We start from the raw sequence: 27468 nt of genomic DNA on the forward strand, positions 1-27468 counted from the left end.
TTCAACACAATCCGTGCACTTTTACTATAGTTATATCAGTTTTTTTGATTTTGCATGTTTAGTGACATGAAATCATTGGGGGTCATTTTGTCCCACTTCCCCCTAATATAAAAATCTAAAATTTTGCAAAACATCTTCTTTTATATAGAAGAACAATCCCTGAAAATTTCAGCCTGATCGGAGAACATCGATACAACTTCCCTTGGAAAGGGGGTTGCGGTTCTCGCGAACTGGCTCTTAAGACATATTCATTGTATAACCAAAACATGCCCTTTATTGTCTGAATTATCATAAATGAATATGTCGATAAATGAAGAATGAACTAATTATCAACAGATGTGGACACCCAGAGTATCCGGTGGGGTTCACAATTTATTTATCAAAATGTAAACTGTTTGCCAGTTATTTTGTTGAGATGGGATGAATTTAAGCATTAAGCGATAACACATAAGCAGATATTAAAATGTTAAAATATTTACGGTTTACTGGATTATTGACAAAATTGTAAAAGATTTGAATGGAGACAAACAAACTGGCTTATTGAGTTTAAGGGGTCTATTTTATAAGTTGAATCGATCAAAATGACTCGCCTGGAATCATTGTCGACCAAAAATTTCGCTCGTACCGGCTCTGTCACTCGAGTTTCTCGACAATGGACCAATGCACGAGTTCACTAATTTGACGTTTGAGCGGTGCCGAATTCACTCGTTACCATGGTCACGTAAATAACAGGGCACCGCTAAAACGTCAAATAGTGAACCCGTGCATAGGTCCATTGTCACTCTAAGTGACTGGATTAGTATGGCAGTTGACGGGTGACATCTGAAATATGCATGCTTACTTTGATCGACAGTGATCACAGACGAGTCACATAAATCTGCTCGAAAAGAGACCCCTTAATATCAACTGATCCTCATCTATATTCATCTATTAGACAAATCTTCCAAAATAAGCTGTGTGACGTCTCAATCTTTGTGAATTCCACACAACATGTCCATAAATTAAGAATAGGCCCAATGTAAACATATTTTGCTACAACTGAGCACATCGCACAGGTATTCGGAGGGCATCTTTGCGACATTTTTATACCAAGGAAAAAATATGTCAATAAATGAAGAATGAACTCGCTACCCACATATCTGGCCACTCCAGAGCACAAGAAACAGGTTCCGCCAAAAACTCTTTTGAATCTTTTCCGTTATATCCACAACACATGATGTGCCACGGGTTAAGCATAATGAATTCTGAAAAGTTTTCAAATAAATCTATGATGAAATGCATACAAAATGACAGTGTCATTTTCATCTTCAAGTTTTGTAAGGAACCAACTCATCTTCGTTACTTGAAACTAAAAAGTACGAGTGTTAAACTAGTTTTGAGTTTTGCAACACGAAAACAAAGATTGAAAAAATGATGGCTTAGGCAAGATTCCAATATGACGTCCATCGTTTTTCGAGACTTCTGGACCCCCTCCCCTCTCTGTCTTGCGTTTTCCAATACATGTACTGTCACACTTTCATAGAACCAGTCCCCTCCCTCCTCCGATGATGGATGTCATGTTTGAATGACCTTATACGGTAGCATTAGTGTATACTTCTCAACTCTGCTCACAGGAAGACTGTAAGGATTTCGAAGAAAAATTCAAGTGAAAACCAACAAAGTATTAAAATATCGATCTGCTTTTTACTGATCCTCAATCACTGATAAACCAAAACTAGATGTCAGGCTCTCGTTTTACCATGACTGTTCAACTTCAGCACAGCTTTCGTTTTACTGACATGTAATTGAGTATTGATCGTATACAAGAGAAAGAAAACACAAAACAGTACATTTATCGGGTGGCAAATATTACAGAGTGCTGATAATTGGTATGATAAGAGACGGATTAAATGGTTCAATTAGAAAATGTTTCTACTTTCCTAGGGGGTAGCGAGTTGCAATTAAAAAAAATCTACATACACTTGTTCACGTTAAAAACTAATTACATTCGGATTCTGCGCTCCTTTTGATTATGCTTTACATATATTGCGAATTGTATTTTTTTCCTGACAGCTACCTTCATTAGCAATCCATTTAGGTTTATCGTTTTTAGCATAAAGATCATATTTACACGCAAACCAAGCAACATATAGAAAATACAACACAAACATGAGACTTTAGTGTCTAATTGGACAGGTTTCATCAATTGGGATTACAAAGGTTTTGTCCCGCAAAATAAGATTAACGTTTTAGGTATCCATCTCATGTATCCGTAACGATCCTTCTCATTTTGTAATCAACTCTTAGCAAATGAGAAAAGTTCTTTATTCCAAATTTTTATTTATGATCCAACATCTGAATAGATCGATTTGGAAACATTAGACATAATCGGGTCCAATAGCTAATGGTAACAATTAAGAATTTTGAAAAATCATCGTTTGTTATTATTCATATAACGGAGAAACCGTGTACTGCGGGACTTTTCTTAGCTCTGATTGCGGTTTTCATTTCATGAAAAGCAGAGATTACTCACTTCCATTTTAAGGTATTGGCACAAAACAATCGGCTTTTGTGACTAGGTTATTTTCTTCTTCATCAGACGGGTTTTCTTATTAATTGATAACGGAGAGGAAATAGCAGAATTTCTCTTCTATCTCTCAGTGTTCTACATACTACACTCTATCTATAAATACATTATTTTTCAAAACTCATCCCGTCATTCGGCGATGATTCTGCCACATAAACTATCATTCTCATTCGGTTCGAACTATATTACACGCAATATTTACATTCAATCAAGCACGCACGCAGCCAAGTGTAACTGTCAAACTCGGAACGCCTACCGAGTAGTTGGCTGTGTGCTGCTTGGCTCAGTACCGTTGATTCGGCTACCACTGCCGAGACCGCTTCTTCTGCTCATGAACATCAGATCATTGCCAACTGTGTTGCGAATCCAGCTCGAGATTCCTGAGGTAATCGAGTTGTAGATAGCTGGATGTGGCCGTTTGCCACAGTTCCCATGGTAACTGAGAATGCCCTCCAGTAGCCACTGACCGGTGCTTTCGGCGTGGCACATCAATGGAGCTCCTTCGTCGTTCTGCAAATAAAATGAATAGATTGATCATCATGGTTAACGTGAACACTGTTGAATTTCTTGGAAACTCACATAGCAAGTCGCTTTGCTACTGCTGAGGTAGCCCGCACAGATGGCATCGTCCGTAAGGGAACCGTTGTAGTGCACACTGGAGTTGCATTTGTCCGCCGGTATTGTTGGCACTGGTAGATACTTGAGGTACTGTTCGGTACTGGTTATGGCCGACGGATCCGCACCCCAACCAGCGGTCAGGCACAGCTGATCCGAGTCGATTTCAGCGTCCTGTGCCAGACAGGCACTACCCACCTGTTCGTTCAACTGCAGCGGCTTAGCCAGCTGCAGAAGTACGACATCTCCGGAGTAGAGGAATTGTTTGTATTTGGCCTGTTGGACGTGGGGAGTTAAAATTTCTTCGAAGTATTGTAATTGTAGGCACACCTACCTGAGGATAAGGTACGATCCTCTGGATTTCAACAATCTGGTATGAACTGTTGCCACTGCTTCCTTTGATCATGCTGTAGTTGAACTGAGAGGTTCCCGCGAACAGCATCCAATTCAGTTCCGCAATATTTCGGTTGTCGATGAATTCAGTTTTACCCATAATACAGGAGTAACTTGCAAGTGCCCATCGAGGAGATACTGAAATGTAAAAGTTATCATTGATACTGAAGAGCTTTAAGCAATCTCAAATATCCTTACTTATATTAGCAGTACACTTGATGGCTGCGTTATTGCTGTAGACTAAGGCTAGACTAGGAAGCTGGTTTGAGTCCGTGTGAAGTCCACCAGCGATCCGTTGTTCCGAGGTAGGCGTAATTCTATCACTACCGCAACCTACGAAAACCAATCGGTAAAACATTAACACAACACTCTAGCACAGTATACTTCAACACTTACGATACAGTTCGCAATCGATGTTCACCAAGCCGTCGGAACAACTGGTGATCAATGCCAAGCTTCCCAGCAGATTGGTACTGTTAACACCCACAAATCGGTAGAACGCATCGCCACCCGTTACGTTCGAGATCGAAAATGACTTAGCTTGCAAATAGCCCAACTCCGCACAAACGGCATCCGATAACTCCTTGGTCCAGCTGTCTGCGCAAACTGGATTCAGTTTCTCCGATCCCACGCGAACTTTCAGCTCGCTTTCTTCCAACGTGAAACATCCCCACTCATCCGACAGATCCGGACACTGTGGTTGCCCGTCACATACATAGGCACTTGGGACGCATCCACCGGTGTTACACCGGAAGTTATCCACGGGACAGTCGCATAGTCGTTCGTCTTCGTCGTTGGTGCAATCTGACTTACCGTCACATCGCCACGACTCCGGAATACACTTACGCTGTCCATTGCAGAAGTACTGATCGTTTGTACACGTATCCGGGCAGTCGCTCTCATCGAACCCATTTGCACATTGTTCCAGTCCATCGCATTTCCACTGCGCAGGCAGACATGGCCCTTTGCGTCCACTCGGATCACAAGATATTTCATCAAAGTTACATTGCCACTGATCACACTCAACCTCATCGCTACCATCATTGCAGTGCGTAATTCCATCGCACACATGCTGCCTAGCTAAGCAGAAACCATCGTTACACTGGAAATGTCCCGGACATCCCAATCGCTCGCAGTCTTGTTCATCGGAATTGTCCGAACAGTGTGACACCGAGTCGCACCGTTCCGATTTCTGAATACACGAGCTGCCGTCCTTGATCGACGTACCGTTCACACACTCAAACTGTCCTACCGCACACTTCGTAAACATTCCGCTGGCGCTAGCCACCAATTCGCTGAAGTCGTCATCGTCAGAATTTCTCGTCTTAATTACCGACGTTTCATTCGATCGTTCTGATCTAATCAAATGAAACGTCGTTTCTCCTAAAAAATGACCGGTAGTCGTTTCAAAGGTGGACTCCTGGTCGACGGTTGTTTTCTGAGTGGAGCCTAACGGATCCGGAGGTGGTGGCGATTCTTCTAGTTTGTCCGCTTTTCTATCCAAGGGAAGAACCTTCAAATCATTCTCGGAAATGTCGTTGTCCTGTTCCAAATCTAGTAGTGTCCGTTCCAAGAAATCCGCTTTGCTTTTATCGGTGCTTGATTGAGCAGTTGTACTGGTAATGGTTTCAGTGGTGGACGTGGCTGCAATTGTCGTGGAAGCTGCTTCTGACGTGGTTGCTGCTTCTGTACTGGTTGTAGCTGCTGGGGTTGTTTCTACTTCCGTAGTGGTTGGTGTGGATGTGCTCGTCGACGTGGTCGTTGTTGGAGGTTCCTTCACTTCCATGGTAGATTCCTCCATCAGTTTCGCGTTTGAACTAGGTTCTGTAGTTGTAGAGGAAGCATTCATCACGGTGTGCACAGTCGTTTCCTCGACGTCTTTTAGGCTTGTAGATTCCGCTGGAGCTTTTTCTTGCTTTTCTGTCGTGTCTTCTTTTGAACGTTCGGTCACCTCATCGGATTCATCATTGGATGCTGTCACACGTTCTTCTACTAGTTCTAGCTTTTCGTCGCCTACAGTGGCTTCCATTGCTTGCTTTTCTGTAGTCGGTTGCTCAGCTTCCGTTACTGTCAACTTTTCCGCAGTATCATTAGTCGCCACTAATTCTACATCACCTTTCGGGGAATCATCTTTCGACTCATCCATCATCACAGTTGTCGCTTTATCTGCTTCTTTTTCAGTCGTGCTGATATCTTCTACCTCGGCTTTTGGCGATGAGTTTCTTGTTTCGTTCTCCATAGTGGTCGTCGGTCTCTCTTCTACCTGTTCCGTAGTTTCCGTGAGCCGAGCACTTTCCCTCTCGGTTGTAGTTCCAAAAGCGCCAATTTTTCCCAGTGTGGTCTCTTCCACGTCTTTCTCGGTGCTCGTCGTCATCATGTCTTCCTCAGCGCCACCATTAGTTGTCTGTTCAACGATGTTTCTTGAACTAGCTGCCGTAATCAAATCTTCCAGTGAATCCGTTGTTGGACCGTATGTGCGAATAGTCGTCGCTACAAATACAGTCTTCGTTACAGTATCCAACTGCTTTTTGTATTCATTACGGTCGCTCTCCTTTGACAACGGCAACACTTCCAGATACTGCTGCTGCGAGTCGTTATCAAAGCCATCAACCTGTCGATCCAAACCCTCGTGTAGAAGCTTCACTAAGCTAGCGTTCTGATCGATTTCCGGTAGGAACGGAGACTGATCGGCATGAGTCAGCAGTGTCGGTGTTGTTTCGGTTTCCAGGATTGTTTCCGTCACAGCGTACGAACCACGGGTCTTTGCACTGGATGATTCGATGTTCGGCAGGAAAGGTGACATATCTTCATCGTGCTCCTTAAGCGCTTCAGTTGTAGTGGAAAAGCTCGTTGATGTACGCCATTGTTCGAGGGAAATCGGGCTGGATGTGGCGTAAACGGAGTTTTCGGCAGTCGTGGTCGATGCGTTGTGTTCCAGTGAACGAGCGTCGAACACGTTCATCGGTTCCGTTGCGGGAGTAGTTTTGGCGGCAACTAGGTAGGCACCGACGGTTGGTTGAGGGACGTCATCATCGATGGTTTCTGTCACCGGAGCCGGTGTTTCTCCTGCGGTGGAGTGTGGGGAAGTTGAGGAGATCGTTTCAGTACTGGTTGAATGTTTGGTGGAGTCCAAGTCAGCGATCATGAAATCCGGCATGGTGTGCTCTTCGGTTGGATGGGTGGAGTGTTCAGTGGATGATTGTAGCTTGCCTAAGCTCGATACGGTTGACGAGTGGTGTTCAGAGTCGCTCGACGGTTCAGGTTCTGCAGAGGGTTCAGCGGTGCTGCCTGGGGTCAGAGTAGTGGCCTTAATTTCTTCTACTTCGCTCTTTGGATTGGATTCACTGGATGGCTCAGGTTCGCTGGATGGCTCCGGTTCGCTAGTAGGCTCGGGCTCACTGCTTGGTTCCGGTTCACTAGTGGGTTCGGGTTCACTTCTTGGTTCCGGTTCACTAGTCGGCTCCGGTATGGTCTTTTGAGTTGTTGAGGCAGCGGCAGCGAGTTGAAGCTTACCAGAATGATCAGAAGAAGAATGTTCTGTTGAGGTAGCTTCAGGCTCGCTAGCTGGCTCAGGTTCACTGGCTGGCTCAGGTTCGCTTGTTGGTTCCGGCTCACTAGCAGGCTCGGGTTCACTAGTGGGCTCAGGCTCGCTCGATGGTTCAGGTTCGCTTGAAGGAGTTGGTTCATGAATTAGTTTGCCAGAGGGAAGCGCTGTAGTTGTATGTTCTTTTGTAGATTCCGATTGGAAAGCACTGGAAGGCTCGGGTTCACCAGTTGGTTCCGGTTCGCTAGCAGGCTCCGGTTCACTGGCAGGCTCGGGCTCGCTAGCAGGTTCGCTTGCAGGTTCTGGCTCACTAGCTGGTTCCGGTTCACTAGTAGGCTCAGGTTTGCTAGTTGGTTCGGGTTCACCAGCTGGCTCTGGTTCACTAGCGGGTTCTGGCTCACTGGATGGTTCCGGCTCTGCAGAACTTGAAGGTTCAGGTTCACTAGCAGGTTCGAGTGAGCTGGAAGGTTCAGGCTCACTTGATGGTTCTCCTGCCGGTTCTGGCTCTCCTGCAGGTTCAGGCTCTCCTGCGGGCTCTGGCTCTGACGCAGGTTCGCTGGCTGGCTCCGGTTCACTCGCTGCTTCAGGTTCGCTCGCTGGTTCAGGTTCAGCGGTTGGTTCAGGTTGTGGCGCTGGGACCGGTCTGTAACACGATTTACCATCATCATTGTTCAGCAGCATTCCCGTAGGGCAAACGCAAACAAAATCACCGATACGGGCATTGAATTCACAGGCATGTTCACATCTAGAATCATAGGAGAAATTAGTACTCAGTATTTCAAAGAACTACAGTTACCACATACCCCATCTCAGCTGGGCCGGTGTAGCAGAGGTCGGGAAGTCTTGCTACTCGAATGGTGTTCACCGGAACGATGTAGGTCGCCAGATAATTTTGGTTGTCGTCCAAATAATTCGTCAGCCGATCCTTCATGCTTTCGACGTTCAATGAGCTTGAATTAGCCCAGCTCACGCGATAATCCACAACTACAGATCCAGGTCTGAAATGTAACAATGATACGTTAACAAGTCTATTCATCCAAACGCAAACAATTATCTCACTTCAAACTCATGATCTTCACAAAGATCTCATCGCGTGATCCAGGAACATCCAAGCTGTCTCGAATTTCCTCTTCCAGTTCGGCTGCCAACACTTTGTACGCTGAACTATTCGGATCCCGATAGTCGTCCAGGAATTCCAAGTTCGTAAGCGTAATCTGTCCTTCCAAAGTGTTCGGCACGTAAACGATGTTCTCCTCGGTAGTTGGCGGAACCGGTGGAACCGTGGAGCCCGGAGGGGACATCGTAGAAGGATACTCCGTCGAAGTTGTCTTGTTCTGTGGTCGCGGTATGGAGTTGTCCTTAGATCCCGACCCGAAGACTCCAGCCGTGGCTATCTGGTTATCTTTAGCGAACTGTCGCGATTCCACTGGGGTAGGATTCTCGTTGAAGATTTTACCTGAGCCGGCCAGGATGGCTATGATGATCACTGCTAGTAAAACGGCCAGGCCCAGCACCCAGCAGAGCCAGTTCTTCTTTTTCTTCTCTCGCTTGTCCTTGGTGACGTATAGCTTCTCGCCTCTAGAATCGCAAGGGGTTTGATTAGCGTGGGTTGACTGTGCAAGTTCTGATGGTTTGGATTGTTTTACAAATGATATTTACAGACACTGGCTATTACGCGATCAGAGATAAATGGGTATGTACACAACACGGACCTTTTTGGGTACCTCATGGAATTTTTGATTGAGTTTTATTGACGAGTTCTAAGAGAGTTAGGTCCCAAAAAGCTTCCGTATCTAAAGTATCAGCAATCGAAACAGTCTACGGGGGTTAATGGGTCGCCAATAAATTCAATAATACGTATGTGGAAGTGCATACATGCGGTACTTGCGGATCCCTGCGAGCCGAAGAAGCGTTATTGATGCACTTAAAAACCAAGCTGTCCAAAGATTATAAGGTCAACGTTACCTGACACGGGAAAGCTATCTATCAAATGAGTTAGTGCGCACGAGTTGGTGGAGTTTGTTGACGAGGTACACCCCGACATTGACGTTACATTTATAGATGTCCCCCTTGGTGATGCATAAGGATTAGAGACGGAATGTCCATTCGCCTTCAGCAAAGCGAAGATTCCTCGTGATGACAAAGATTAGTGCCCCAACAAAGTAACAGCAAGTGTTAGCCACAGTTTGCTTGGCCCTTTTGGTACGTCCAATATTAGGTGGATATATGGAGTATATTTTTGATAGATATTTTTGCGTTACACATTTGATGGTGGTTAATGAATGTCGTTCTCTGGTTCTGAGACAGTGAGAAAAAGGAACAGGGGGGTACCTCGTGATCTTGGTCCATTGTTTATAGTCCACGGTTCCGTGTACCGGTTCATTGACGGAGTGACCGGTGTAGTCTACACCCCGATCATGATGGCTGTACGCGTGCCGACGCGGTTTTTGGAACGATACGCTAGATTGTTTACGATACATGTAAGAGATATTAAGATACTCGGCGGAAACCACAGTTGAAGTGACGGGCGATGTTTGCGGTAGTTATAATGGTAGTAGTGGTAGTGGCAGTGGTAGTGTTGATGACCGTGGAATGATTGGATTGCAGTGTGTCGACATAGACAAACAGATTAGGGACGAATTCGAACTGAAGGCAATTAATTTCGAACAGGAACCCTGGAGGAAATTGACCTTAAGTTACTGAAAACCATGCAATGACTTACCTCATAAACTTCCGATGTTCATTAACCGGTACGAAATACTCATCGTATGGATCTCCAATGTCCACCTCGGTATCCTTCTTGACTGGAAGTGCACTAGATCCATTTTGATGACCATTCGCTGGCTTGGACATGTTCAACAGCTCCAAGTTAACTGCTTCTGCCAACGGCTTCTCTCCATTAGCTTTGCCGTTGACCGAGGTAGCTCCTAGTGACTTCTCCCCTGAATGCCCAAATGAACTAAGTGGTCGTTTCTCCTTTTCTGGCTCAAATGCTGGATTATCCAGTCCACTCATACCGTTACCGTTCTGTTTGCTATCCTTCAGCGAAGCGTATTCGCTATCGTCCATAGGTACTGGCACTTCAACGTGTCGTGGCGATGGCGTCGGGATCGCCGTACTGTTCGTTCCAGAATTGTGATCTTCTTCACCAATCGAAAGCGATATCTCATTTTTGTACGCGTAACCATCCCCTCCTGCCGAATGGTCATTACTGGACGACGTAGACTCGTCCATGACGAACTTCAAACACTACTCGGCGACCAACACTTTGAATCTGCGTGGGAGACGGAGAACAAAACAGAAACGGCGGTTAATAACATTTGCATACCCAGAATGCACTCTTATGAATATGAATCACCCGACCCAAGACCGTCAATCAAACCGATACTGGTTTTACGGTGTGTCTACAAGGAAGTGGTAACACAATAGCCCGCACTGAGATACCTTATTAGAAGATCGCCTTCCTTCTGTGCATATCCGTTCCAACCGAACCGCTTCTTCAAGTCACTCAACCGCACATGTTAGGTAACGACAGTATAACCCACAAATCGCCGATCAAATGCACGATCGACCAAGTGACGTCACTCAATCACTGTTCCAGATTCAAAAATTCCACGTTTATTAAAAAAACCGATCCCACAACATCGACTCCGAAACGATCGACGAGGATGACTAATATGTTCTTCGGTGCGCGCCCTGAACTGATCTGCGCCCGCCCGCCCGGAAAGGAATGGGAAAGACTTGCGAAAAGTTGTACACCTTTACTTTCTGTCCCTCTTTTTCCACTTGCAGTACACTCCTTTGCCTGATCGCGCTCTGTTTCGTTGGCTACCTAGAGCCTATCTCGTCGTCGGTATTTAGCCCGAGGGTGGCTTATTCGGGAGAGTAATTTGAACGACGACAAAGACGCGATGGCTTTGGTCGGCCGTTCCATACATCAACAAGGCTTAGGCGAGGTGGCTTTGGTGAGGTGAGTTCACAGAGAGACCAATAGCGCGGAGAAGGTGCAAAAGAATGGACTGCTGGGAAAAGAATGGCAAAAGGGATGAGCTATTCAAGTAGCAGGGTTCAATCGATTGGCTGGGTTCGATTTTCTGTGGATTTTTATTGTGAAAATATAATTAGGGAAAATTTTATAATTTATCGATGGCTTATTTTTTCTTTATAAAAGTTTTAGATTTAACTCCAATATTTATTGACTGAAGGAGGTGTTTGTCAATTGATCGTTTTTGAATTTGTATATCGTGTTTCACGAAGATAATGTCAAGAAAATTTTCAACCGTCGGGAATCGAATACACCTGTAAGGTTTTTTTTCAATACTTGCGCAATATAATGTACTTTTCTATGTTTCTTTTTATTTTAAAAACTACTTTTGGAACTTTTAACCTTTTTCTATTAATTGAAAGAAAGCTATTATAGATAGCTTCCTGTTAATCGACTGACATTTGGCATAATCAGTGATTTATAATAAGCATGAGTTTTTGATTAAACTATCTACAGAGATTTTCAAGAACTGTTGTATGATTCATTCTTTCTGGCGTTACGTCCCCACTGGGACAAAGCTTGCTTCTCAGATTAGTGTTCTTATGAGCACTTCCACAGTTATTAACTGAGAGCTTTCTATGCCAATGACCATTTTTGCATGTGTATATCGTGTGGCAGGTACGAAAATACTCTATGCCCTGGGAAGTCGAGAAAATTTCTAACCCGAAAAGATCCTCGACCGGTGGGATTCGAACCCACGACCCTCAGCTTGGTCTTGCTGAATAGCTGCGCGCTTACCGCTACGGCTATCTGGGCCCCTTGTTGTATGATGGAAATATCAATAAATAAGTTTTAAGTGACTATTAAAAATATTGAATGCTTTGATTTGCTAAAAGGGCTTTATTTTTACAGCATTATCCAAAAATAGTCTTCACATGAAATCAGCTTAAACACCAAAAATTCTTCACATAGCATAACTTAAACGAACAACACATCAAACAATAATATTTCCAATATTAATTACAATTTTGGAAGAGTAAATCAAAATAACCACCTAAGTTTAAACGAAGACAAAATCTATAATTCAATAATAATTTTTCGAGTAAATCTCGAAACAAGTGCTAATGAGGTAATAAAATTTAGTTAAAAGCAATGATTATTCTATAAGCAAGACTTGAAAAAAATAATCAAACAGCAAATTATGTAAATGTATTGCATAAAGATCTCCAAAAAATTTTCTTATAATAATATAACTCTAAAGAACAGTCCATGTCGAAATAAGGCAACATTTATAAAAAAAACGCCAGAAATAATTGGAACATAAAGAATAGTAAGACTTGTGTTTTGTATCGTCGAATTAACTGCAGCAAATGATTCGCTTTTATTGACTTTTCTATTTGCTAATAGCTTGGACAGATTAATTTTTTCGATTGTCACTAGTGTTTTAGTAGCAAGTTCAATACTAGCTTCAAGCATAACTGTTTTCTTCCCTGGTTACATAATATCTCAAAAGAATATCCAATATTTGGGGCAATTTGTGATAAGTATACCAAAAGCTTCAGTGCCAATATTGTTTTCTATAGCGCAAGAAGGGCAATCTCTGGAAAATAATGTTGGTAATCAATGAGTCGTTTCATCCCTTTAAGAGCATAAATTTTTGAATGAAGTATCGTTTTGTGTTGTACCAATTTATTCCAAAATATGCTCGATGTCGTCAGAGGGATTCAAAAGTATCGTAAGAACGAATGAGAAATTCTTAGTTTCCGACTCACTATGTCAAATGACTATTATGCTTAACAACTTTATGCCAAATGACCTATCATCGAGATGCATGTTCGAAAGTTTTTCGGAGGTTCGAATTATTGGATAAGTTTCTTCCATAAAATCAGGCCAAAAAGATACTTGTTATTATTTCATAGGCCACATAATAACATAGTTTAGATTGTACCCCGTTTGGCATAAAAACGTTTGGCATAAGGACGTTTGGCATAAAGCCGTTTGGCATAAAGTCGTTTGGCATAATGGTTGTTTGGCATAATGGCCGTTTGGCATAATGGTCATTTGGCATAATAGTCGTTTTTCATAATGTATGACTTAGAATGAATATCGGCATTTTTTAATATTTTACCGAGATCAACACCACCGAGCCCCCAGCAAAAAAATAGTAGGTTTTCAATAAGCATGGTGTTTGTTCAGAGATTTTCCAAGCTATGAATGTCAAAAATTGTTGTGACATTAGAGAGCATAACTAAATAAAACTCGTAACGGGTCTGGCTGAAGATCTTTTCGGGATGATAATTTTTCATACATCTCAGTACAGCTTGTTGCGATATACATATTTGAAAATACTAAAACTAAAAGAAAGTTCGCATTAGAATATTTCGCTCTTAGAATATTTCGCTCTTAGAATATTTCGCTCTTAGAATATTTCGCAACCCTGTCCCAGATTGGACGTAACACACTTACTTTATAAAAGAAGGGAAAATTTATTTGCAAAATATTTAAAGCTCAACTCCAAATACCTATTATCACAGCATAATGCAAAAATAGCCTATATACGAGAGCAGATAATTTTTCGTTTAAAATGTTTTAGACTCTAACGCAAAAAAAAATGTTCCCACAGCATAACTCGAATGAACAGCACATTTAAAAAAAAAATATGTGTGGCAAATTTTTTGAACGATACATTACAAATTTTAATTTTGGAAGTGTACGTCAAACACACCGTCTATTATCGAAAGAAAAAAAAATATGTTGAATATTGGCAGGTTTCAAATTTATCATCATTCATGAATTGATTTAAAACAGTATAAATATATTTTTTTTTAATTAACAATAATTTTTAAATAATTATTTACTGCAGATGTCGACATACGATTGTTTATAATGAAGCCATGAAAACACAGGATAAAATCCGTTCTCGTATTCGTGAACAGCAGACGTGAACTCGTGAACCGTGAACTAAATCACGTTTATGCGTAAACATGATGGTAGTTAATGGTGTATTTTTGACAGTTCTTCCTACGGCAACCGTAGGAGAAGCAGAGGTGATATCGGTAGTTCCCTAGCTCGCGGAAGACTGTAGCATGCCGACTCTGATGTTGATGTTCATGGCGTCTCAAAAAGGCTCACCTCTGAATTATCAATTGTTTCAAAGCTGATCCAGATTATCTATGATTCATCGAAATTAGTGACTTTAGTGGTCATTTTCATGAAAAAGCGACGTAAGTGACTTTTTATTGCAAATAGTGACTTTTTAGTGACTAAGTCGAAAAAACTGATCAAGTCACTAAAAAGTTATTTGCAGGCCTGTACAGAGATCTACTTTGAACCATTTCATTTGACAAACTTGGAGGGTTTGAAATACTGGACTTGTCAAATTATCTGTATAAAACTGAGCCCTAGACTAGGATACTCTTCTAATGAACAGAACTGCAATTATATGAACCTAATGATGTAGTATAAGAACAACACGTGTAAGCATGATATGTTACTTATTGGATCGAATAATACAGTTATATATAAAATTACAGTAATAAAGGCCAAAAAACAACTATCACATGATGTTATGTTATTCTCCCATGAGTATTTTGGAGCATAAGCATAAGCATTGATGACCGTATCGTAGTTGGTACTCCGTGTTTAACCAAAATAATCGAACCAACAAGGAATTAATAGATGTAGCTTGGAAGTAGTTTTCCATCTTCAATGTACACTTTGGAGAACCCCAAAATTTATAAAGTCAATAACGGCGCCGGCCACGTCCTTACGGTCATCCTGTACATCCTCTGATGTGCCATACTGCGCACTACTTCTTAACGTACAGGAAAGGCAGCGCTACCCGAGCAGAAGAAAATAACTATTGAATACCAAATTGAGGTATTCCATACCAGGTAATTTCCAATACTTACAACCTGAATGAGGTATGAATGAGCCCTGCATAAGAAGTAAAATACCTCAAATAATACCTTCTGCATATTCTACAAATACCAAGCTGATAATTAGATCAGGTATTGTAATACCTAAATAATACGTGATGGATTTTCATATGAAAGTGATTTTTTTTCAATAATAGTTAAATACCTCCAGCAGTCCTCAATACCTATCGAATACCAAAATGAAGTATTATTAATTGTTTTAAACATTTTTTCAAATACCATTATAATACCAAAATGAGGTATTGACAACTGAACAATACCTAATTATGGTATGATACCAAAATATGGTATGCATAAGTTATTGCGAGTTATTCTTTCCTCCTCGGGTAGTAAATAAGCGAAAAGCCCTATTCAGTATAGTGTTAGAACGATTATATTATTCGCGTAAACTCAGAATCTCCTCGAACAACAAATCATGTGTAGGGTTACATTCTACTTCGTCGTAAGCGCTATTATTCGTCATGTTCCACTACGGCGTATATTCCAACTTACCAGCAACAAATATTCATATTCCAAGTGTAATTTTGTGAAAGCTGTAATGGTTTGTACGCTTTACACCAAAAATGCAATACAATTACTGTATTTCGATAAATATCTTCAGTTCAACTATCCACTTTTTACTTTTTCATCGAAATCACATGGACAAACACGATTTGAGGGAAATGCTTAGCGATCGACACCAGTCACATCATATTATGATACAAGTTTCTTCTCGCCCCCCTATGAGACTTACTTTGCCGGGCACTTATTTTCACTATGGAAAACATTCGTACTTCTTTACTGAAAGATTTCATTCCAATCACACGTCCAATAACAGTTCAATAATTCACGATATTTCATGAAATCTCCTCAACGACCGCGAAAAATTGAAAATGTAAACAAAGCTCAATCCATCGTACTGAGAAAATATAGCTTGTGCGCATCATTGTGTGCGCGATGCTCGGCGTAAAAAACGGTTCATTTGTAATTTTCGCTGCACTGTGAGCAAATATCATAATTGTTCGGTCAAAAAGATTTGTGTTCATACGTTTTAGCTGAATTTTGATGGCGAACAATGAATTTTAAAGGAAATTAAAATATGTCATCATGCTGAAGGAATGGATGGAGAAGCCCGTTGATCTAAATATTCTAGTAAAACATTTTATTATAGCGTTGATATGTTGTATTTTGACCACTCACTATATCACAATGAGCCGTTGTGACACAAGTTGTGAGACGAATCTGAAAACAGATTGCGACAGAAATGAAAACGATACGACGAATTGAGAATACGGCCAGATGCAATTTCATTGCATTATTTCAAAATGACGATCAAGATTTATCAAAATCTTATTGTACAATATGAAAGCCGTTTTGGGAAAGAATTTTTTGGCATCGGTTTGTATCAGCATTATTCACTGCAATACTGGGAAAATTGCAGGTTATCACTGATCAAAGCTTATCACGATGGATACTAGCACATCACCCTATAATCTTACCTTTACTCTTTGTAAAGCATGGTGATGTGCTAATTTCTAGTTCTAATTTAAGCTTTGATCAGTGAGATCTGAATTTTTCCCAGTATTACTGTGAATGGTAAATGAATAAACTGATGTCAAAAATTATGTCCCCAAGACGGCTTTCTCATTGTGCAAGAAGTTTTTTTTATTAATCTTGATCGGTTATTGGAACTAATACAATTTAATTATTACTCTACGTTGCCTGTATTCATCATACTTATTTTTATTTTAGTCCTAATCAGTTTTGATTCGTATTACAATAAACGGTTCAGTTATATAAGAAGAAGTCAGAATACAACATTTCAATGTTATAATGAAATGCTTTTCTAGAATTCAATTTGACTGAACCAATCATAACAGTTGTTCATGGACAGCGAAAAAAATCTGTCACGCCACAATGAGAGGAACCGTTTTGTACACCGAAAGACACACACATACTGATGCGCACAAGTGCGGTCATTGAGAGAATTTCTTAAAATTTCGTGACTCTCAGAAGTTGTACATAGCGTAAACAAGTACCCGGTAAAGTACATCACACAGAGTTTTTCGCATGAAAATTGATGAATCGTAATATGACGAGGCTCAATCGATCGCCAATCAGATTTCACTCGGTACGTCTTCGTCAATGCGGTGAAAATTGCAGAGTGGATAATGGAAATGAAGTTATTAAACCCTATATTATGCATTAAGAAGCTTCGAACATAACATTAAGCATCTCAGTGTGTCGTTAAATTTGAGAAAATTGAGCATGCACAATATCGATTGTTGGCCCAGAAGACCCCGAATTTACGAAACTTTGTTATAGAGTAGGGAATATCTAAGCATCTCTCTAGAAATTTGTGAAGTATGTCGATATATTGTAAAAAAAATGTAAGAATATGACCAAAAATCTAGCGAGAATTTTAAAAATAATTCATGATTCTAAGAAAAAACTGTTAACAATTCCATTAAGAACCGCCAAAAGATTAAAATGTACACATCAGACAGACGTTATCACATAGTTTCCACACAACAGTCTTAGTTTCTCTGATAATCTTAATAGTTCAATATTCGTATAATAAATTTGATATTATTTTAATCATTTTTAAAAATATATATTTCTTATAACAGTTATTTGAGGGGCCTAAACGCAAATGGATGTAATTTCAATTTGGTCGGTTTTGAGTTGAGTATACTGAAACATTCTACTCTTTCTGAGCTTTCTAATGATATTTTAGGCGATTTTTTCGTCTTATAGAAAAAATACCATAATTTGTTAAACATTTGCTTGTTTTTTAACTTCCACACAATTTTTATGGAATGAAAAATTACTGTAAGTTGCTTACAATTGATATTCTCAAAACTGTTTTTAGTCACTAACACCCCTTTGCTTCTTACCCCCTCATTTATCTTCTCCTATTTGATTTTAGAAAACAATTCTAGACCAACATGTGAAGAGGTCAAAATGAGCTATGTAAAACAAAACTTTTCCAATCCACCCTAAGCACATTGTAAAACTGGTAGATGGGTGCAAATTTAGCCTGCTAGTGATGAAAGTTTTTGAAAATAATTGAAGAATTTCTTTAGTATGCAAAGGTTGTTCCGACCTTTTCACATGTTAATCTATATACTGTGCGTTACGCGATTATTCATCGCGACGATGATCTTTAAAACCTCCAAAGTGCTTATAGATCGTAGCAGTGATTTTAAATCATTCTAGTGCCTTCTGCGTGATTATTGCTGATTGTCCAAGGAACGATCGCGCTGACGACACCGAAACGATTTGATCTAACTGCGACGTTCTACAAGCGTTTTTGAAGAGTGTGAATTTTTCGCACCATGCATAATCATTGATTTTGCAAATCTGGTATTTGTATGTATCCGTATAAAAATGTATTACAGTAGAACACAACACTTTTCCAAGAAACCTGGACAATCACTGTTATACTCATACCATTCACCAAAACAGCATACCATTCGAAAAATTCACCATAGTGATCGTTTGAACTGCGCACATTTACCTTTCGACGGCGCGGCACAGTCAAATACCAACCAACCAATCACAGATTTGCCGGAATGTCTGTGAACGAATGCAGTTGGTGTTTGTGCACCACCATAAAAGCGTGCTTGCAGTGGATAAAGTACCACTCTACTAACCATCGTCTGCATTCGCACACTCTGCTTCATGCCTGCTTGCCTGCAGTCGGTCGGCGCACTTTGGCTGACTGACTTACTGACTAGTGCCGTGCCAGGCTAACAACTGGTGGGTAGGTGGGTCCTAGGATACCGGTGCGGTTATTGTGTGGCGACCGGCACCTAGAGCCGGAGCAAATTGCCAGGCAGCGACGACGACATCGCGCCGCAATTACCGCAGACGACTGCTGTGGCTGCAATTCAGAACTGGTTTTTCTGTTGGGAGTTTCTGCGTGAAGCGTTCGGAGGGATACCGTGGATTGGAACTCCCGGAGAGAATAATCTCCGGTGAGACCACAACGCACATTGACGGAAAGCTGGACAAAATCTAAAAAACTGATATTGAAGATAATAAATCTTCGAGCTGTTTAGTGGAATACCAATAAGTAGATGAAAAAACGAGTTTAGTACTAGGTATACCATTGAATTCCACTATAGTTTGTATCTTTTGACAGATACGCGTATTTCGACCTCAAATGTAAGGCCGTCTTCAGTGTCGGCCTGAAGTCGAGTCTAGTACACGACACTGAAGACGGCCTTACAGTCGAGGTTGAAATACGCGTATCTGTCAAAAGTTAAAAACTATAGTGGAATTAAATGGTATAGTACTAAATTCGTTTTTTTTTTCATCTACTGATATTGAAGTTTTATATTCATAATATTTTTCTTTGGTTGCAAATACTTCAAGAAAAAACAAATTATCAATAAAACTGAACGAAAATAGAATTGTCGTAACTTTGTTTTCAAAATTAGAAGTTGCAGTGAAAGTTAAAAGCAGGCAAAAGCATTGTTCATCAAATGAATTTTGAAAGTCTCGATTATTTGCTTCCCAGTAGCGACTTAGCGACTTTCTTCAAACCAATTCCAATAAACCCCCCGTTGATAATTTTCGAATATATTATTGTATGTTTTTCTGATACCTTTCTTGATACGTTGAAAGACATACCATGTTGAAAATTGTTTGTCTATCATCAAATAAAAGGATTGAGACGTACTTTCCAAATAGAATCTTTAGATAATAAATTGATCGGATTTTGCTGATAGTAAGATAAAAATACTGTAGTTTGTAAAATAAAAGCAATAACCTTTTTGCTGAAATTCGCCACTGTGACGACGTCGCGATCGACGCCGAGCGAGGTCAACCGGGTACCTCAGGGATGGAGAAAAAGGGCACACCAACTTCGATAATAACAACAATAATGGATGACTGATGATGACTGTGAGGTGCGCGGTGGCATCCATACCTACGAAGCGATCCAGACATTGCTGGATGAAAAGACGTGAATTTTCTTTTGTGCAACAAGTTGAAGGGCCTTCGCGCTTCCCCTTCTCGGGAGGCCCGAAAGGGACGAAGGGAGGCTATCATAACAACAACATAATATGTTGCACTCACACACATCCGCAGAAAAGCTGGTGGTTTGCTTGCTTTTTTTCGGTTTCTGCTGAAAGGACAGGTTCTCGGCTGCTCGACTTGAGGGATTTCAATTCGTCGCTCGAGGGAGAGGCAAGGAACCTGTTGGTTGTGTGATTCGTGTTGGAGTAGGTTCGTTCTTCGCTTTCGGTCGCGACACGAGGAATGAGTGTTTTGCAATTCGATTTCCGTGGGGTTGTTCACGGTTCGGTTCGGTTGCGAGGGCGACATGTATGAATGAAGAATTTCTTTGTGTACGGAAGTTTGGCATTTCAAACAGATTGTAAATCAAAGGTATCAAACTTTTAAGCTGTGCGACGAACACTTTTTTTTCTGCCGGCGGAGATTTTGAGACCCTAGACCTAAAAAAAGTACTTCTCAGTGCTACTTTTTATACCTATTGATACCTTTTCGATCCTTGTTTGGACCTGTGCCTTTGATTTTTTATTGGAGTCGAAAGCTAGCGTCTTGGAAAAAACCTCTTTGAAGTTCTCTTCTTCTTTTTGAATATGATTGCTACCACAAACAAAAGGAAGGGTTCATCTCTGAAAAGTGAGTTTCAAAATTGTTACTAAACGTAAAAAAAAGAAGAAAAAACGTTTCTCCGGAATGCGCGCTTTCTTCCAAGGGTGAAATGGTTAATGTTGATAACTGCATCGAAATGGGATCAGTTCGATGCTCTAGACAAATTTTCCGAACATCAATTCGAGACTGCTTCGATTCCCATGCTCTTTGAAACTGCTAACCCAGGAACTTTGATTCAAGTGAGGAAGCAAAGAGTGCCGCCAATCGTGGTCAGTTGTTCCGAATTTGGGGGATTTAGGCAGGAGATCTTGAACCCCATTAGGGGAATCAAGGTTTCCTTCCAAATCGCAAAGAAAGGAGATTGTCACATTTTGCCGGAAACTCGTAAAAATCGCGAACTTCTTCTCAAACATCTTGAAGAGAAGAAGCACAAATTTTTTACTTATGACGACAAAGCTGAACGTTTGTTCAAAGTCGTCTTGAAAGGTCTTTCAAGTGACTATAAGTCACCTGATGAGATCAAAAATGGATTAAATTATTCACTTGGATTTTCTCCAGTCCAAATAATTATTATGAAAAAGAGAACCCAATCTGACATTGTTCAAAAAGGGCTTTCTCAAGAATATTATTTTGTTCACTTTAACAAACAAGACCTACATAATGTACGGGCTTTAGAAAAAGCAAAACTTATGTTCGATGTCCGTGTGACATGGCAACAGTTCCAGAAACCTGATTGAAATTTTTGAAACCCCACTCAGTGCCATCGGTGCCAAAAGTGGGGTCACGGAACTAGATATTGCCGCATGGATGCTAAATGCATGATTTGCGGAGGTTCTTCTCACGCCAAGGACGTCTGTCCAGTGTAGGAAGATGTCGATAAGTTCATATGCGCCAATTGCGGGGGCAATCATAAGTCAAAATTTTGGGCTTGCCCTTCGCATAGGCAAGTCGTCAAGGCTCGTGCAAGGCAGATGAACAATAATATCCGTTAAGATAACGGTCGATTCCGGTATTTCCTTGGTAGAGTTTCGAACAATGCTCATTTTTCAGTTAACGATCGCTTGATCAAGAACCATACCCATCAGTAAGAAAATAAACATACTCATTCCCAAACTAATTTTAATCCGTCGGGAAGCCGTTCGAATCTTTCAATTTTGAATGTATCCACCCCAGAAAAATACGTTGCCGATATTGTAGCAGGTAATTTGAACTCCTCCTCTTTTTATACTTCGAGTACCCAATCTAATTGTTTCAAATCAAATGGAAAAAGCCCTTCCGCCACAGGAAACTTCTACTCCGCCTCTTCGTCTACCGAAAATTCTGATGGAAAATCATCACATAATGTACCCATTTCAAGTGATATGTCTGCCTCTGATTTTAATTTTCTAACTGAACAATTGAATCTAATGATTGATGCAATGTTCAAAGCCACCACTATGACTAGAGCATTCCAAGTTGGTGTAAAATTTACTAATCAAATTGTTATTGAATTACGTTTTTCTAATGAATCCAATAAAAAATAATTTAAATATTTTAAATTGGAATGCTCGTTCCTTGAATGGTAAAGAGGACGATCCAAACTTAAAAAAGATCCTAACTTTTTTGTTTATCGCAATGATCGACTTGATGGAGCATGTGGGGGAGTTGCTACAATCATTCATAGGCGTATAAAACATCAACTGTTTTCGTCATTTGAAACTAAAGTTTTTGAAACTTTAGGTGTTTCTATTGCAACACAGTCTGGTAAATATACTTTCATAGCTGCCTATTTGCCTTTTCAATGCTCTGGACAGCAAGTAAATTTGCTCCAAACTGACTTGCGAAAATTGACTCGCAATAAGTCAACATTTTTCGTCACTGTTGACTTTAATGCCAAACATTTATTCCATGACCGATGTTTGGCATGGAAGTCAATAATGACGAAAACAAATATTTGATGAGTGCTTTTCAGGATATTTCTCAATTCAATACCCTGATAGCCATACATGTTTTTCCTCTTCTAGAAACTCTTCTATGATTGATTTAACGTAACCGACTCTAGTCACCTTTGTAGCCAACTGATCACTCACGCTGATTTCGATTCTAATCATGTCCCTGTTACATTTCAAATATCTCATGAAGCGATTCTCAATCCTATCAGCTCCACTTTCAATTATTTTCGAGCCGACTGGAACACATATGAACCATACATCGATAATAATCTTGATGTTAACATTTCTTTGCAAACAAATCTTGATATTGCCCAGGCAACCACCAAGCATTCAAATAGGCTGTACAGCTGGACAGTAGAAGCATTAACCTAAGAATGCTAATGTCGCTGCTGTTCGTGTTACCAACATCTAGTTTGCCACGAACTGACAGCGTGAGTACCGGGCCTCAAAGTGTCAGATTATTTTTAAGAACCAAAACAACATCATGGTATAGAACAAACAATGAAAAACCATAATTTAAGGTAATAAAAATTGAAATTAGTTTTGTGACAACTACGCCATTAGCGTTCTACTACTAATAATTCTATTAGCTGGACGCTCTCAGCATTTGAACTGCTTGCTGCCCAAGTCATGTAGTTTGATTGCATAGCTGCCTTTGATTAGAAAACGCAATTTTACTCAAAGACACTTGGTCAATTACAAGCATTTCAACTGCACGAGCAGTTTTCGGTACGGAACACTTGGAATCCCAAGTAACCACTAAGCACTAGGACCAGCATTCATACTGCATTACAGTCATCTCTCCCTTACTCGATATTCTGTATCTCGATACCTCTCTAACTCGATGTTCCCTAACTCGATGCTATCTGTTTCAGTTTCCCAAGTAAATTTACCTCTCTAACTCGATATTTTCATGAAAAGTTCCAAATGTCCTCCAAACGTTAATAAATTTCATGAATTTCATTATTATGATTAAGGTAAAATGGTAAAATTGAAGTTTACTGCCAATTTCTGGGTGCTAAAATTTTTAATTTTTGCTGATCGGTAAAAAAGTATCACAAAAGTAAATGTGGTGAAATGGTATTGTTTTTCACGTGAAAATAACTATTCTGAATGTATTTTGACAAAATAATAAAAAATTGAAAATTTGAAAAATATGTGTTCTGTATCTCGATACCTCCCTAACTCGATGGTCCCTTCAATATCGAGTAAGGGAGAGTTAACTGTATATGCGTCTGAACGGCAACGAAATTAATGCTCATTCAACGTATGCTGCCTTTAGTGCTCCTTCAGAGCAGGTTTTGGCGAAATAACGTGCTGCTTTAATGCTAGACCTTCAAGAACGTCGCATTTGACTGTCAAAAAATGTAACACCTAAGGTAAGAGCAAAACAAAACAAAAATATGTTTACCCTCCTTTTCTCTCCCATGACACTGCTTGATTGAGATGTTTTTTTTTTGTAGTGGAGTATATTTTTGCTTTTGGCATCCGTATTCCGACTTGAACTGATGACCTGGAAGATTGATAACAGCATGTGGATAATGGTTTTCCGCGCTACAGGATAAGCTAGAGACGTTGTATGCTGCGTGAAGAATTTTACCCTATATAAGGTGTGTGCGGTTCGCCTTGATTCCCGATACAGCTAATCATATAAGAGCATATTATTAAGGTGCAGAATAATACAAAACGAGGATCGTTTGAAATCAGATGGTAAAACAAATTTGTTCATGTGGAACTAACGCATTCCCTTGTATGAAAAGCAAAATAGAAGGGGTTTGTGCTGGCTAGTTTTCCAATTAAATTAATCTCAATGACAACAATTCGGGAGTTCGAAGTTGCTGATGTTGTCTTGAGTTTTATGCGAGAAAAACAGAATGAACACACTTGTTGACAGTTCCTTGCGTGATTTTTCATTGGTGCGAGTGCGATTCAATATCTCTTTCATCGTCGTAGCCGCTAATAGCCCCATTCTATGGGTATGAGAAGGATGAAAACACTATCAAATCAGTAACATATTATCTGTACTTCTCTTACGAAGAATTAACTCAGCAACAAAAAAAGCATCCCAGGCAACCACCAAGCATTTAAATAGGCTGTGTCATGGGAGAGAAAAGGAGGGTAAACATATTTTTGTTTTGTTTTGCTCTTACCTTAGGTGTTACATTTTTTGACAGTCAAATGCAACGTTCCTGAAGGTCTAGCATTAAATCAGCACGTTATTTCACCAAAACCTGCTCTGAAGGAGCACTAAAGGCAGCTATACGTTGAATGAGCATTAATTTCGTTGCCGTTCAGACGCATATAATGCAGTATGAATGCTGGTCCTAGTGCTTAGTGGTTACTGCTCTTGAAACTTTAATAAATTCCATTGTTGAAGCCAGGAGCATTGCAATTCCAAAATGTGAAGTAAAATTTGAATCCGTGATTATAGACGATGATCTTAGATTCTTGATCTGCCTTAAAAACGTGAGGAGAAGGCAATTTTAACGCACTCGCGATCCTGCTATGAAAATTATATGGCAGGATTTGCAGGAAGAAATCAAGAAACGTTTTGCACAATTAAGAAACCAAAATTTTGAAAATATGATTTCTCTATTGAACCCTGGCTCTAAACCCTTTTGGAAATTATCTAAAATTTTGAAAAAAACCTCAGAAGCCAATACCAGCATTGAAAGAGGAAAACAAATTGTTACTAACTAATTGCGAAAAAGCTCAAAAATTTGCTATGCAGTTTGAAAGCAAGCACAATTTTAATTTAGGACACACCTGGGAGGGAGGCACAGATACTACACACGAAATTTGACGCAAAGTTTTTTCAAACTGCAAGAAAACTCCAGCTTGCCAACGACAATCAAGGCAGACTTGATGAAAATTGATCGTTTTCTTTTGTTGTGTACCTTCGATCTTTTCGGACAAACATGGAAAAAGGGCCACAGTTTTCGATGCATTCCATTTCCGTTTTTATAGAAAAAAGTAAAATGATGCGTATTTGCATACTTTATTTTCAATCAGAATAAAAAGTGCTGTCGTGGCATTACTTTTGAATCAGCATGAATAGCTTCTTAATAGATTTTTTGTCACATTTGATGAAATGTAAAAATATGTTTTGCTCAATTACGCGCTTTTTTCATGATAGTCCATTGTTTAAGATCTGGGCTCACAGTGACAGTTCGTGACAGCATAATTTCGGCTCACTATGACGTACATAAATTTAGTATTGGTTTCTCACTCCCAGGGACACACTAGTCCAATTGAAAATCAAGTTACTCAGGACTTCGAAAATATTCTCAATCAAGAGAACGTTTTCGAAAATGCCTGGGAGGCTGATTTGGAACAAGTGAGAACTATTATTGAAAAATGCAAAAATATGAAAGGTCCTGGCAATGATAGCATTTTCTACATCATCATCAAGAAACTTCCGGAAAGTAGCAAATCATTCTTAATTGATATATTTAACAAATATTTCCAATTAGCATATTATCTTGACAAATGGAAAAATGCTAAGGTTGTACCAATTTTAAAACCAGACAAAAATCCTGCAGAAGATTCTAGCTATCAGTTTGTTTTCCTCCATCAGTAAACTTTTTGAAATTGTCATTTTGAGCAGAATGATGGTCCACATCAACGAAAATTCAATTTTTACCAATGAACAGTTCGGATTCCGCCATGGATATTCGACCACTCATCAACTTTTACCTGTAACAAATTTGATGCGTTCCAACAAATCTGAAGGCTATTCTCCTGATATTGCTCTTCTAGACATAGAAAAAGCATTCAACAGTGTTTGGCATGAAGGTTTGATTGTAAAATTAAAAAACTTTAATTTTCCAACATACATTGTTAGAATAATTCGAAGTAATCTGTCAAATCGTACACTTCAGGTTAATTATCAGAACTCTAGATCTGAAAGACAGGAAAGAGCTGGTTCCCCAAGGCAGCATTTTGGGACCAATATTATACAATATTTTCACATCTGACTTACCTGAGTTGGTTGTATGACATTTGCCAGAAAACCACTTGCCAGAAAGTCTTTTGCCAGAATCAGTTTGCCAGAATGGATCACTTGCCAGAAAACCATTTGCCAGAATGGACCATTCCCCAGAAAGTCATTCCCCAGAAAGACCATTTCCCAGAAAAAAATACTTCATTACTATGCTATGCGTAGCAATACTTAGGCGTGTCAAATCCTTCGAATGATTATGCTTTTGAGTGTACGATATATATGGAAATTGTTGTTATATATTTTGCCTTATATAGAAAATAATTGTGTTCTTAGATGAGTTCTTCGTTTAAAAACATATTTTTAACTAATAGTATTATAGACTACGGGGGGCAGATAGCTGTAGCGGTAAACTAACAGCTATTCAACAAGACCAAGCTTTGCGAAGTAGGTTCGAATCTCATCGGTCAAAGATCTTTTCGGTTTGGAAATTTTCTCGATTCCTCTTCGAAGTATCTTCGTACCTGCAATACGATAAGCACATGAAAAATGGTTAATTGGCAATAAAAGTTCAGTTAATAACTGTGGAAATGCTCATAGGAACAATTAGCTGAAAAGTAGGCTCTGTCCCAGTTGGGACGTAACGCCAGATAAGAAGATTCACTTCCGAAGTGTTCATAGTTTCTAAGAATTAACTATTTTTACAATGTTCTGATGATCATCTTCCAGACTATTTTATTCAAGCTATTATAGGCAACTGTATTTTCAACATTTTCATAATGATTTTCCCTTCTTTAAATGAAAAGCTGTTCAGGGCTAACAAATACAAGGGCTTATATGCTTCATATGAGATTTACCCTTCTTTATATCATTGGCTGTTCTTCATAATTGTACTGAAAAGGTTTTTTGCTGCATGCAGCTAATAGAAGCAATGGAAGTTATATTAACA

General features: G+C 39.9%; 1 protein-coding gene across 5 annotated transcripts in view; it reads right to left on the reverse strand.

Annotated features, from left to right (window-relative positions):
* Positions 1 to 1663: 1663 nt before the first annotated feature.
* The window catches only part of LOC5564265, a 203874-nt gene continuing 178069 nt past the window's right edge, over positions 1664 to 27468 (reverse strand). For 2 of the 5 annotated variants that reach the window (XM_021852399.1, XM_021852401.1), the window contains 9 exons: positions 9841 to 10392; positions 9450 to 9578; positions 8178 to 8696; positions 7922 to 8116; positions 3971 to 7863; positions 3773 to 3907; positions 3516 to 3712; positions 3146 to 3457; positions 1791 to 3076 (listed from right to left, as the gene is read on the reverse strand). In XM_021852399.1, the coding sequence (XP_021708091.1) occupies positions 2819 to 3076; positions 3146 to 3457; positions 3516 to 3712; positions 3773 to 3907; positions 3971 to 7863; positions 7922 to 8116; positions 8178 to 8696; positions 9450 to 9578; positions 9841 to 10352 (6150 nt within the window). In that variant the 5' untranslated portion in view covers positions 10353 to 10392 and the 3' untranslated portion in view covers positions 1791 to 2818. Of the gene's footprint in view, positions 3077 to 3145; positions 3458 to 3515; positions 3713 to 3772; positions 3908 to 3970; positions 7864 to 7921; positions 8117 to 8177; positions 8697 to 9449; positions 9579 to 9840; positions 10393 to 10562; positions 10812 to 27468 lie in introns of those variants that run through there. The other 3 variants (XM_021852400.1, XM_021852402.1, XM_021852404.1) reach the window with 3 other exon arrangements.

The sequence above is a fragment of the Aedes aegypti genome, chromosome 3 (assembly GCF_002204515.2).
Source record: "Aedes aegypti strain LVP_AGWG chromosome 3, AaegL5.0 Primary Assembly, whole genome shotgun sequence".
Taxonomy (NCBI): domain Eukaryota; kingdom Metazoa; phylum Arthropoda; class Insecta; order Diptera; family Culicidae; genus Aedes; species Aedes aegypti.